The 13,807-nt window shown below is 32.7% G+C and overlaps 2 protein-coding genes across 2 annotated transcripts in view; one reads left to right on the forward strand and one right to left on the reverse strand.

The window, feature by feature from the left end:
• The window catches only part of LOC137398500 (multiple epidermal growth factor-like domains protein 8), an 81,877-nt gene extending 70,127 nt beyond the window's left edge, over nucleotides 1–11,750 (reverse strand). The window contains exons 1-6 of the mRNA XM_068084616.1: nucleotides 11,635–11,750; nucleotides 8,275–8,420; nucleotides 5,916–6,084; nucleotides 4,753–5,042; nucleotides 2,861–3,028; nucleotides 387–595 (exon numbers count right to left, since the gene is read on the reverse strand). Coding sequence (XP_067940717.1) covers nucleotides 387–595; nucleotides 2,861–3,028; nucleotides 4,753–5,042; nucleotides 5,916–6,084; nucleotides 8,275–8,420; nucleotides 11,635–11,659 — 1,007 coding nt within the window. The 5' untranslated portion in view covers nucleotides 11,660–11,750. The remainder of the gene's footprint in view (nucleotides 1–386; nucleotides 596–2,860; nucleotides 3,029–4,752; nucleotides 5,043–5,915; nucleotides 6,085–8,274; nucleotides 8,421–11,634) is intronic.
• Nucleotides 11,751–11,852: 102 nt separating this feature from the next.
• Nucleotides 11,853–13,563, forward strand: LOC137398310 (coiled-coil domain-containing protein 1-like). Its single transcript, XM_068084418.1, has 2 exons — nucleotides 11,853–11,863; nucleotides 12,843–13,563. The coding sequence occupies exons 1-2, from the start codon at nucleotides 11,853–11,855 to the stop codon at nucleotides 13,561–13,563; spliced, it is 732 nt and encodes a 243-aa protein (XP_067940519.1).
• The last annotated feature ends 244 nt before the right edge of the window (nucleotides 13,564–13,807 follow it).

A 13,807-nucleotide genomic window follows, 5' to 3' on the forward strand; every position in this document is an offset into this window, starting at 1 on the left:
AGACTAACTCTATCAATCACCTAGCTACCTTTTAGAATAATTGTACAATTAGTTATTACACCTGATATTCTGATGACAGAATGAATTGAACTCATATCACAAGGTTTCACTGTATCTCAAGGTTTTACTGTATCATAAGATTTTACTGTATCATAAGGTTCTACTGTATCTCAAGGTTTTACTGCATCTCAAGGCTTTACTGTATCTCAAGGTTCTACTGTGTCTCAAGATTTTGCTGTATCACAAGGTTTTATTGTAATGCAATATTCATTATTTTCAGGTGAGCAGAAGTTTAAAGAAAATATGGTTAAACGGTAAAATATATATAGCGGTAGAATCAGCCGAGAGTTGATTTACGATGAGCCATTTACACAATAATTCACTACCTGTAAGGTTCTAAATGGTCGGCAGGAATAGTTTGTAGAGAGCTAGTGACAGCGCTCCACATGAACTGGTACATAGGATCACTAGACAGACGCCAGGCTTCTACAATGATGAGGTAGTGGCGCCCTTTCCGTAATGGCAGCGGGGAAGGTGGGAAAACTCCCAAGGACAGGTCCTCTGAACCAGACGTTTCCACAGTTGCAAGCGAGATCTGTGGCACAAGACTTTGTATAATGGTGTACTCGATTATCATTTGAAAATAATAAAAATTTATTTTTCTAATGCCCAAAAGTGAACAATTAGTTTTTACAAAAGTAACTAACAAAAATAAACAATCCGTATGTAAAAATCCCACATGTCATTGTCTGTCTGTTTGTCTGCATAAACCCTGCGTGTTTTCACATTTTTGGTCAAAACTTGCCACACATATGCTCTGGACCTTTTTCCAGGCAGTCTAAATATTTGGTTTAACAACTCCTGGGAACTACCTTAAACACCCACCTGCCGGATATCTGATTGAAAACGAAAAAAGATTTTGGCATCGCCATATTTACTGCTAGTAGAACCAAATAAATCTAAAATAGTTGCAAGATTAGGCATATTGTTTTATTTCATAAAATAAAGTGTTGTAATTTCAGGGTTTTTCTTTCTCCGCTACTTGGAGTTTCATGAACTCGCCACATTTCCTTTTGACCAACAAAGTTCACCAGGACTAGGAAGCTACATAACTCAGTTCGACACACAAATTGCTTAAATTCTCATTTAATAACAAGCTAATTCTTTAGCAAAAAAGAATTTTTTTTCTACAAAATTTATTGAGGAATATTATGAATTATACGTTATAAAGAAGGTGTAGTGGGTCAAAAGCAATCTGGTGCATTTAATATAAATTGGATGTAACTGGTTCATCGATACATATATATTCAAAATATTTGTTTTTTTTTATTTTTTCGGCAAAAATTAGCCGCAATAGTCGACCATTTTAGGACATGGTTGTTGACAATGACCTCTGACCATCAAACTGTTTAATGTAACAAGCCTATTGCAACCACATCATTGAAGCTGTAACATACACAAGTATTGTTTGACTTATTATTTTCGACCATAGCAAAACTAAAATTAGTGATGCAATAAAACTCACACAAAATTACTTCATTGGAAGACGTTCAGTTTTACTAGCCAATGAGTTAATAGAAATTGCTAAGAAGTTAATCATTTAAACAAAAAAGCAAAATAATCAGCAAAGAAAACTTTAAACTTATATTTGTTGAAATGACATTCAACTGTAAAAACATCGATTTTTCAGCCACAAAAGCAAGTAAAACTAAATAAACCATTTGGATCAGTGGAAAATTCTGCTTCTGTTAAGCACAATAGCACAGAATATATCATTGGGTGTTGGCAATCCCTCAAATATCAAGAATGATGTATGCATAGCTTACTGCAAGGATCTGCTGTACGTGTTTTAAACCAGAACTGCCACAATCTCTAAGTAGAGGTTTTCAAATAGCAATCAACTATGCTGATCAGTTTGGTCACACTATTATTTATATTTATTGCCTCAACAAAAAATTGCAAACATTTTCAAGATTAATTTGCATTTTTTTCTCCAAAACGATTTCATTTTGAAGGCGTTGGCTATATAGCGCATATCATTAATTTCGTGGCGTAACCTAGCTTACAATTGACCCCAATAACAACGCTAGCTTGTGATAAAATCACACTTTTTTGAGTTCATTTTTCTCGGCGCTCAGCCTATTAAACATCTTGTAACAAGCTACGAGCAATGTTAAATAGCTTATCTACCTTCCAGAAAAGACTGAGATTATTTTGAAGGCTGAATTTAGAGAATAATGGGTTTTAAGATACCCGTCCCGATAGAGTCATTCAGATCATTTAGTCATTCTGAATCGGACTAAACATTCCCAACTTCCGTCCCTAAGAAGCTAGGTTACGTCACATAATTATGGGCGAGGGTTGTGTCGATTGCGACATCAATATTGAACCGCTGTAATAAAGCCTTCGAAAACAAAAATGACTTCAAAAGTTAGTGGACCAATCATTATTTTGAGTACAAAATTGGAATTAGCCTGTCTGATTTACCAATTGAACAATGAAAAAATGAAAATGAATGAAAACACTGAAAAAAAAACAATGAAAGCTATTCGTGGCAGTTATGCTTTAAGCATGATTCCGAACAAACAAGGCTCTGTGATCTTGACTGGACATGTCTGAGTCTAGTGGCGAGGGAACTGTGACCACTAGAGACATGTCAGATTATTTTTTTATATAATTATTTTTTGAAAATTGAACCATATTTAGTTTCAAGGTCAGCCATTCTAGACCACTCAGACAACGTAATATTTCATATTTTTTATTACAACAGCCAAATAATAAAACGAATGAAAAAGTTCCACTATTTACAAGAATGCAATAGATATAGCGTAGCCTTAAAAACATAAATGATAAAACTTACCTGGTCACCTTGGTAAATCAAAGAAGCATTAGCTTTGACGCCTCTTAATCGTAGATTGAGAGTAAATTCAGAGGATGTTAGATTGTAAGGATGGAAGTAGAAGCGTGCCGTACTGTATGACGATGATTCAGTCCCCAAATTTATATTGGCAGTCTTTGTGGATGAAACCTAATGAAAACTGGACTACTTGACCCAATATAAGAAGTGAAAATATATATTTCTGACTAATGCCCCAAGATAGAGCTTTTAGATATGAGATTTTAGAGTTATCCATTCTTGGACAAACATAAGTCAGCCAACTCAGTGAACAATATATCGATCAATTTTACATGGGCAAAAACTTCGGATAAATTTCTATATACATGTAAATTTACCGATAACATTGAGTAACTTTTGTTTGAAGTTTAAAGATTTTCAATCGAGATTTTTATTCTTGAAACTAAAAATAAGATGCTTTCTAAAAAACTATTTCTGACTGATTCATTTGTTTGGATGCGTGTGCTCTTGGATAAAACTTGATTCATGATGTTTCAGTTATCCTTATATGTAAAGGATTGTAAGATTAAGAGGAGATCTAAGACAGCCTAACATTGAGCAAAAGATTACAACAAAATCTTTGGAAAAGTCTGCATATATTCTTGTTGAGTCACTGATCAAACGAAGTAATATATTGATCAATTTTACTTAAGCGAAAATTTTGGAGAAATTTTCATACACATATACGTATATATATATATATATATTATATATATAAAAATGTATATAATATATATATTATAATACATATCATATTATTATATTGTATATATTTTATAATATATATTAGATAATAAAATATACATGCATATTCTATTGTATAATATATAATAGAATATAGATATTATATAATAAAATACACATGTATATTATATAAAATATTCCACATGTATATTCACTAATCACATTGAGCAATTTTTGGTTTGATTTTTAAAATTTCAGCTTCACTTTTTACTCTTGAAACAAAAATTTTGCCATACACATATTCTGAAATAAATGAAAAAACTATTAAAATTAAACCAGAATAACATTACTTTTAGCTTATGAAAAAAAAGTTGTGTAAATCTTTGTGAATACAGTAATTTCACCTTTGAAGTATATTACAAATATTAAAAGACCTTAACAAGACAGATTAAGCAGAATTACAAGGCATGAAGAATGTTGAACCCTTAACCCTTCAAACCCTGGCCATTCTTGTCAATGCGTGTCAGTAACCCTGGGCAATTTGTCCAATGATCCGAAGTTTTTAAACTTTTATTAAATATATCTAAATATGCTCATAATACAATGATATTTGGTAAAACGCTAGTAAAAAGTCGGGCAACCCACTGCAAATGTCATCAAACAGAAAAAAACATTACTTCACCATAATTCGGACAAAAACTATAAAAGTTCGTACGATTTTAAAAACTCGTAAAATCATTTACAGTAGTACATATTCATCGAGCACATGTTCATCATCATTTCATGACTCAAAATATACTGGATAATTATAGTTAGTATCATAAAACTCTTCATTCGCATCACAATCATTTATGACCTACCAACAGACGAGTCGTATCGATTTTTTCGCGATATCGTTCTAATAAAATTTGCTATTTTAACAAAGGAAGTAGATAATGATATTTGAAAACTGTTAAAAATGGAAGGAAAACTTCTGGTCTAACGCCCTCTGCAAGAATTAACTAGATTGGTTTACGCTGTTACTTAGAAACAGCTTTGGTAAACAGAGCCATGTGAATGCCGGAATTCCGGTTGTTAGGGTCTCTGACACATCCTAAGCAATGCCAGAAAACCGGCTGTTAGGTTCAAAGGGTTATGACAAAAACAAGAAAGGTGCACCTATATTGTCTCACCCGATCTGGTAGAGCAGAATCATCGCCATCGTAGATTGCATATCTCACGCCTGATGGTTTATTTTCTATACCAGCACACATGGATTGATTCAAAGCTAAGGTTGTTTCACCTTTCCACCAGCTATCAGTATTAGCGGATGACACCTGACACGAGCCACTCAGTTCTGACAACGGCTGGCAGGTGCCGTCATGTATGCACCATCCGCATGACACATACTCTCTTGAACTTGGGTATGATGGTTGAGTGATATTTTTACTATGCACGACACAAGAGTAGCAGTCCATTAGGTCTACAATAAAATACCAGTTTATTATTTAATGATTTTAATTATTAAATTCTATATATTTTTTATGTTTTTTTACACCAATACCGCTTGAAGTTTTTGAGTGCTGAGCTAGTTTGAGAAGATTCAGTGTTTTTATTAGCGAATGTGCAAAAACATTAACATAGTTTTGTATGATACTTACTCAAATTCATTGGGTAAAGAAACTTAGAAACTTCAGCAACTTTTCTGTGCAAAAACTTTGTTATTACTCGCGCAACGCCTGACATTCATCTATTAGAAACTAAAGACAAGGCAATTAAATGACAAGTTTGTAACTTTGTTTTTTAAATAAACAAGAAGCTATGAAAGAAGCTCATATGTTAAAAATAGTCTATTCGTTTGGCCTTGGATGAACCTAAGCAGTAGACAAACTACTTGTCTTTTGCAGCAAGTAGCACTCTCATCAATATTTTAAAGGGAAAACGGGACATCGTTCGTAATCTTCCATTAGATCAAGATACTGGTAAGGCAGCTATGACACTACTGTTAATGCAGTAAGAAAAAAAGAGTTGCCTTCTCGTGTTAACTAGTTCACCAAACCATCTCCAAGGTTTGCATTTTTTGTAACCAATTAAACTGCGAAGCAATGTATGTTTTTGAACTGGGCGACATTTTTCAAAGAATTAATGTTGGGATCATGACATGACAGTCCTTTAACAAAATATCATTTGAAATAACTTTATATTCTTCTTTTTACTAGTTTTTTTGAAAACAATTTTGAGTTATACGTTGAAACAATTAACGATAATTCTGAACTTCCATTTTACTGGTCAACAAGTCAAGAAATGCCCAAAAAATTATTTAATAGATAGCCTTTGATTCAAAAATTGTCTTCACCTGAACAGACATCAGAACAAAGTGATAGCTGTTGGTTTTGACAGGTAATAGTTCTTGAAACACAACCAGAATGTGGTGGGATAGGACACCAACTGCACTCGGGATCAGCTGTACAACCCTCATGATGACTGTAGTTAGAACAAATGCTCTTTCCGTATAATGGATCATTCTAGAACAAGAGGTCAAAGAGAAATCAGAGACAGCTGCCAAGATGTTAGACTGAGTGACAATGAAAAGCAAAAAAACTACAACTTTATAACTACAGTCGAACATGGATAACTTTAAATTCACAGGACCGAGAGAAAGTGTTCGCGTTATCAGAGCGTTCAAGTTATCAGAGCACTGTCACAACTCCATGTATTTATTTATTAGTAGATACATGTACATATACCAACTATAATATAAATAGAAAGCATAAATGGCTTGTTTCAAATTAAATACTTCGAATGTAAAGTTTAAAACATTTTTATCAAAAAGTATAGAGATTTTTCGATCACTTGAGATTGGTTTGTTGTTTGAGGTGATGTTATAGCCAGGACGTTTTTTAGATTAAAATTGGCAAAACTTGATCGTTGTTAAAATACTCAGAAGAAAAGTCTTTTTTTTTAGCATTTTAACCAAGATCAAATTTGCCGATTTTTCTTGAAGTTTTTGCAAAGGTTACCCTCACTTTTCCTTGCTTCCGAAGGGCCATCGCTAAGCGGATGTTTGTTAAAATCAAATTTCACCAAACTTTAAGAAAAAGTAGTTGAGAAAAATATTTTGCCGATTGTGGTAATAACGACACCTATGAATTACGAAAAGTTGAGGTTTACCTCTATGGCATGGAATTAAGTGATTTTCTAAAGCGATAACAACCCTTTCGGTAGCCATTGGGCAAAAAACTGTTCGAGTTAACAGAGTTGAGGTCGAGTTATCTAAAGCAATTTATCATTATGTGGAAACGGACCAAAGAAACCGTTCGGGTTAACCATGTGTTCGAGCTATCCGAGGGCGAGTTATCCATGTTTGACTGTATATTGTTATTACATAAATTATATATTTGGCTTTTAAATCTATTTATATATATAAATCTTCAAGTTTGTCGTCTGTCATTTGGTCTGTCCAGATATAGCAATTAGTATCTTGTAATGAAATATCCATATTGCAGAAGATTTGATCTCAGAATCTCCATATCCAGGCGATAACCAAACCAAATAAGCTACGTGAGATGCAATGTATTCATTAGCAGATATGGGTCATTATCTAGGTTAAAATAGCATATCGACTCTACGTTACACACGCCGTCACTAAAGCTTGCTCTCACGGCTTTTATCAGTAAGTTTAGAAATACAAAGACTAGTTTACCCAAATTAGCCGTTGGGAATGTGCCAGGCTAATGGCAAGTGGCAGGCTAATGGCAGTGGCATTACCTGCCACTGTTTATAAGCTGTTTCTAATACCAGCGCAATGCCAAGCATTCATCTAGTCATATCTAACAAAATGCTTTTCATAATGTGTCCTTAAAAGCGTGATTTATACAGCCACACACGTCAAATTTTATTGAAACTGAATTGAAAACGACAGAACATGATTGCCATTAAAGCGCTGAGATCAAGCTAAAGTGTGATTATGAAGTCTATAATTGCAAAGACTGACAGAATAGAGACGTAAAGCTGCAGCTTAAACGCAATAGCCGGTATCAACTATAACAATGGCAACTAGTGATGTCATTATGTCATAGTTTTCCTCTGAGCATTTGAACCGCGATCAAATTTTGTCGATTTCAATCTTAATAATCCCAGCAGCCAAAGCACCTCAAACATCAAAAACAATTGCAGATGATAAAAATCACCCATACTTTCTGATAAAATCTATTAAAATTTTGTCCAAGTTCATCTTTAATAAGTCACCAATTTTCTATCAAGTGTTTTATTTATTTATTTTATTTTATCAAGTAAATATAGTCACCAAGTATAGATATTTTACTCTAATTTATGATTTAGTTTGTTGTTTTGGGTGATCTGAATGCCACGATGTTTTAAGATTAAATTTGGTAAAACTTAATTTGGGTTGAAAAAACTCAGAAAACTTTGAGGATTCTTTGACCTCTCGTAAGTTGAAGCCTTTTTTCAACTGGTGAAAATGTTATGAAAGAAAAAATATTACAAGTTTAAAAAACTCTCAATTTCATAAGTAAATTACTTAAAAGATTGGAACATACAAATTAGTCAAATCACTCAAGTCATGATAGAAACATGTTGATCCTTTTCAAAACAGTTTCAGACAATTACACCGAGACGCCTAACAAAATGCTTTAAAAGCAGAGAAGACGTTGAAGTTTTTCGCAAAAAACTGAAAGTATTAAAGTAAAACTTACTGTGCTGGTTGAAATGGATGGCAAGACTTGGTAAGACCAAATATCTCCCAACACAGTTCCTCTGAAACCGCCGACAACCAACAATAGATTGCCATTTACTACGACGGTGGCGTGTGAGTGCCGTCCTTTGCTGTCAAGTCTGTTCACTACAAATCGCAACAGAGATAACGAGCCCATCTCTGTTGACTCCCTTGGGCTAGTTTAATAATTCCAACTTATTAGATCTAACCCGGATAAACTACCAAATACTAAGATAGGAGCCTTCACCGCCTAGTGAACTATAAACTAGGCATGGAATAAATTTTATACAATAGCTTATTGGCGACAGTAGTATCAAACTCGCATGCAACGCCTATTCAGCTAATAACCTACTACTCAACAAAATGAGAGTATATAAGGAGTTATCTGCTCTTTAAATAATATTGATTGAAAACACTTTGAAGCTCGGGCCTGTGATAGTTTCACTTTGTTTTCAAACTTCCAATTTTTGGAAGTATGAAAATCATTAAAAATGTTTTTTCATTTAAAAATTTTGAATTTTAAAGACTTAAAAATCCAGGTTTACAAAATTTTGGTAAAATTTGAAAATTTCAAATTAAAAATGTTTTTAATTTAAGTTTTGAATTTTAAAAACTTAAAAATCCAGGATTACACAATTTTGGTAGCCTTGTTCGATTATGTTTACAATATAATTCTGAAGTTTCACGTGATTTGGATTATTAATTCTAAAGATATCCTCGAAATACTGAGGGCACTTCTAACTGACCAAGAAATGACAAAATGGTCGCTGACAGAGCATCAGTTTCTAATGCCATAATGATGGAAATTCTCGGTAATGAAGGATCAAAAATAGATATCATTTGAAAATTTTGTTTCCTTAGCAACAAGAGCTTTACACTAAAACTGTTTTTCTATTCATAACAAATACACACTCTATCAGACTTGGTGTTCGGCGATCGTTCTGTTTCTCCAGTTATCTCTAAAACAACACTTTTTTGAAAGAGTGAAAAAAAACTAGTTTTCAATTTGATTTCTGATTTTTAGGTTCTCCAAGCTTGGAGCTTCAAAAGGATATTCAGTTTAAAAAGAGTTGTGCTATCCTATGTACTTTTACAGTTTGTGGAAAGTTGTTAATGAAGGCTAGGGTCAGAGAACTTACTTGTATATACAAGATTAGTCTTCCAAGTTCAAATGAGTAAGCAATTCTTAATTTTATATGTAAATATAAAATTAAAAGTATATAAATATATTATATGTATATGTTATAATATATATATTAAAAAATATATATTATACATATAACATATATATTATATATATCAGTCGCTTATAATTGCTTGTACAGCAGTGCAAGAAAAAATAAAAATATAAACATAAAAATGAATGGTAGGTTCGGTCACTACAATCTACAATTCACTATCCCGATTTCTCCGGATCAAATTACCAATTTTAAAATCTTTTGTTCAACTCACTGAATAATTTCTGATTTTCGTTTCAATTTTTTGGCAGGTGACGAAGAAAAACATTTAGTTGATGAGTACTGACGCCAATAACAAGCTACTCATACATATATCTTATATCTATACATATATTTCTCAAAGTATGTCCGTGTGTCGTATGTTTGTCTGCATTCCGGCTATAGCTATTATTAGAATAACTGCAGCTGGACAACAATGCTGACGTAATGTCATGAAGTACCGTCATTAGAAGCCTAGCCTATTAAGCGGCTTAGTGGAATGTTCCATTGGCAATCTGCCAGGCTAATAGCTTGAAAGTTAGTTTTTTGACAAAATTTTAAAACCTTTACAGTTGTTTTTATTTTTCTCTCAATTTGTTTCAACTACACAAAACACTTCTCTCATGATATGTAGTTTGAAAGTTAGAATGGGAAATGTTGTTATATGTTAAATACAAAGCAATTTTCTGTTCAGACTTTTTTATTACTCGGGCAATGCCGGGTAGCACAGCTGGTACGTCTATATATATATATATATATATATATATATATATATATATATATATATATATATTTCTCAAAGTATGTCCGTATGTCTGCCTGCATTCCGGCTATAACTATTATTAGAATAACTGTAGCTGGACAACAATGCTGACAAAACGTCATGGAGTACCGACATTACATTAAAAGCCTCGCAGCTTACTGGAATTTTCCATTGGCAATGTGCCAGGCCAATAGCTTGAAAGTTACAGTTGTTTGACAAAGTTTCAAAACCCTTACAGTTGTTTTTATTTTTCTCTTAATTTATTTCAACTACACAAAATACTTCTCTCATGATATGCAGTTTGAAAGCTAGAATGGTAAATGTTGTTAGATGTTAAATACAAATCAATTTTCTATCCAGACTTTTTTATTACCTGTGCAACGCCAGGTAGCACAGCTAGTACTTATACATGTATATATATGGATGCAGTGGTATCTCAGTTTTTTTAATCGAGCTCCGAGCTGTTCAAGTTAGGAATCATTCGAGTACCAAGGTTCCACTGTAATTACGTAGTGATGCGTATAAGAAAAGATTTTTTTTAAATAAGCATAATAGCTATATCTGTAGTAAAAATTGTTTTCTTTATGAATCTTCCTCCACAAAAGTCTCAGATTTAGCGAAACAATGAATTGTCAAAAGCATAATTCTCAAGCTTTATGTACACTAGCTAGACATTAAAACCTTCATCACTCGATAAATTTCAAAAAACCTTGTTCAGCAAAATAAAAACGTGCCAAAAAATTCTCTGAGCTGCAATTTTAGCTTATTAAATTTGTAGACAATTGTTCAGTGATGACAACCTGCCATAGCGAGTCAAACAGTTTCTCTTTCTCATGGACAGCAAACTTGGTTTCGCTTCACATGGAAATATAAATTCCGCTACCTTTAGTGACATACTAAAAGCCAATAAAAAAACTGATGTATTTGAAAGCGTAGTGCATATCAATACTGTATGTAAGCTAAAGCGATCATTTGTGACGCAAACAGGTTTTCACAGAAACCTGCCAAAACCAAAGAGGAAATTGTCAGCTAGCATCAGATAGTCGATTAGATGTCCATCGTTATATAATTTTAAGTTAAGTTTTAAGTCGTTACTTATTAATACGTTAAGTTCCATACAGTGAGTGTAGGGACACCCTATATAATAATATAATAATTATCATATAATAATAATATAATAATTATTATATAATAATATAGTAATTTACACAATAATATTAAGTCGTTTCACAAGAACATTACTCCTAATTAAATTTTAAAGTTGTCTACCCATGATCAATTTAGAACAAGGCTCACACTTGGCTATAACCACACCTCCCACAAATAAAACAGTCAAAAATCCAGAGCTATCTCGCCATACCCTGAAGCCCGAGTGACTCATGCATCTCCTCGAGGTCGACCCATCTGTTACAGATGATGTGGTAAACATAGACATCGGCATTGATGCAAGGATCGTTGTTACTCTGACGAGATGATTGGCCACCATAAATGACCATGTAGTTGCCCATAATATCCGCAGTGTGTAAAGCGAGTGATTTTGGGGCAGACGAAAGCAGTAACGTCCAATGCTGCTTTTCGATGTCGAAGGAGTAGAGGTTAGAGCTGTAAAAGAGGTACAAAAACATAAATGCCCTGGTTGATATTCGGTAATTATATTAATATTTAATATTATTACTATAATATATCATAATATTAATAAAATATATTATAATATTTAATATTATAATATATTATATTATAATATTAATATATTATAATATTAATAAAATAAATTATATTAATATTATAATATTAATATAATATATTATATTAATATTTAATATTATAATATAAATATATTATAATAATATAATATATTATTATAATATATATAATAATATAATGATATTAATATTATAGCCAACAAAACAGAGAGTGGTGGCTAACCGTGATGAGTTCATGTCAGAACTCAGTAAATAATGGTTTTTACAACATTAAAATAGAAAAAAACTTGAACTCATCTCAGTGGTTTCCTTCATCGACAGTCGACTGCACCTGTTATTGCATGTTAACCTGTTAACAAATTCAACCAAGCAGTTACATAATCAGGTAAAACGCAGAGGGTGTCTCTCCTGAATCATTCATTGTTAACTAGAGAGTGCACTACTCGTTATTTGTGTTTCCATGGTTTCTGTATTTCAGACATTCTATGTTTAAACAAACTTATGGTACAAGAAATGAAAATATGGTTTATGATCTTGACCTGCAAAGTAAAATCTATTGTGGTTTTAAAATCGTCTTAAAAATTTATTGGTAACCTTATTAAAAGTCCTGCTGTATAACTAACTAGCTGGAAAAGAAGCTGTATTAAGCTGATATCAGAAAATAATAATAATTCACTTAACCAATCTATGAGAAGTTGTTTGCCCTTGGTAACATTGTATCAGTGATACAGTGAATATTGTTTCAGCGAGATGTTTCTAAGAAGTGTCTCCTTAAAGGTGATCATACACCATTGAAGTGATGCAAAAGACAATATCGATATAAAGATGAGGCTTCAAGCTTCAAGTTAAAATGATTTTTGTCTAGAGATATAGTAGATCAGTCTAGATATATAGTAGATCAGTCTAGAGATATAGTAGATCAGTCTAGATATATAGTAGATCAGTCTAGAGATATAGTAGATCAGTCTAGAGTTATAGTAGATCAGTCTAGAGATATAGTAGATCAGTCTAGAGATATAGTAGATCAGTCTAGAGATATAGTAGATCAGTCTGGAGATATAGTAGATCAGTCTAGAGATATAGTAGATCAGTCTAGAGATATAGTAGATCAGTCTAGAGATAAAGTAGATCAGTCTAGAGATATAGTAGATCAGTCTAGATATATAGTAGATCAGTCTAGAGATATAGTAGATCAGTCTAGAGATATAGTAGATCAGTCTAGAGATATAGTAGATCAGTCTAGAGATATAGTAGATCAGTCTAGAGATATAGTAGATCGGTCTAGAGATATAGTAGATCAGTCTAGAGATATGGTAGATCAGTCTAGAGATAAAGTAGATCAGTCTAGAGATATAGTAGATCAGTCTAGAGATATAGTAGATCAGTCTAGAGATATAGTAGATCAGTCTAGAGATATAGTAGATCAGTCTAGAGATAAAGTAGATCAGTCTAGAGATATAGTAGATCAGTGTAGAGATATAGTAGATCAGTCTAGAGATATAGTAGATCAGTCTAGAGATATAGTAGATCAGTCTAGGGATATAATAGTTGGAATGAGCTCCTTTATTAAAATGCTCCGACTCTAGCGGAAGTGTGATTATGACGTTTATTATAGTTGCCCGTTGGCAAAGAGGCTGACAGAATAGACGCAATAGCCGATACGAATTACGACAGAGACAGGCAGCCGCACAACTATTGACATCATTTGGGCATGTATTTTTCTTCTGAACATTTAAACTGAAATCATGTTTAGTTTTAATTTTAATTGTCATGTTTAATTTTGAAACATCTTGGCAGTAAGATCATCTCAAACATCAAAAACAATCGAAA

This window comes from Watersipora subatra, chromosome 6, assembly GCF_963576615.1.
Source record: "Watersipora subatra chromosome 6, tzWatSuba1.1, whole genome shotgun sequence".
NCBI lineage: Eukaryota > Metazoa > Bryozoa > Gymnolaemata > Cheilostomatida > Watersiporidae > Watersipora > Watersipora subatra.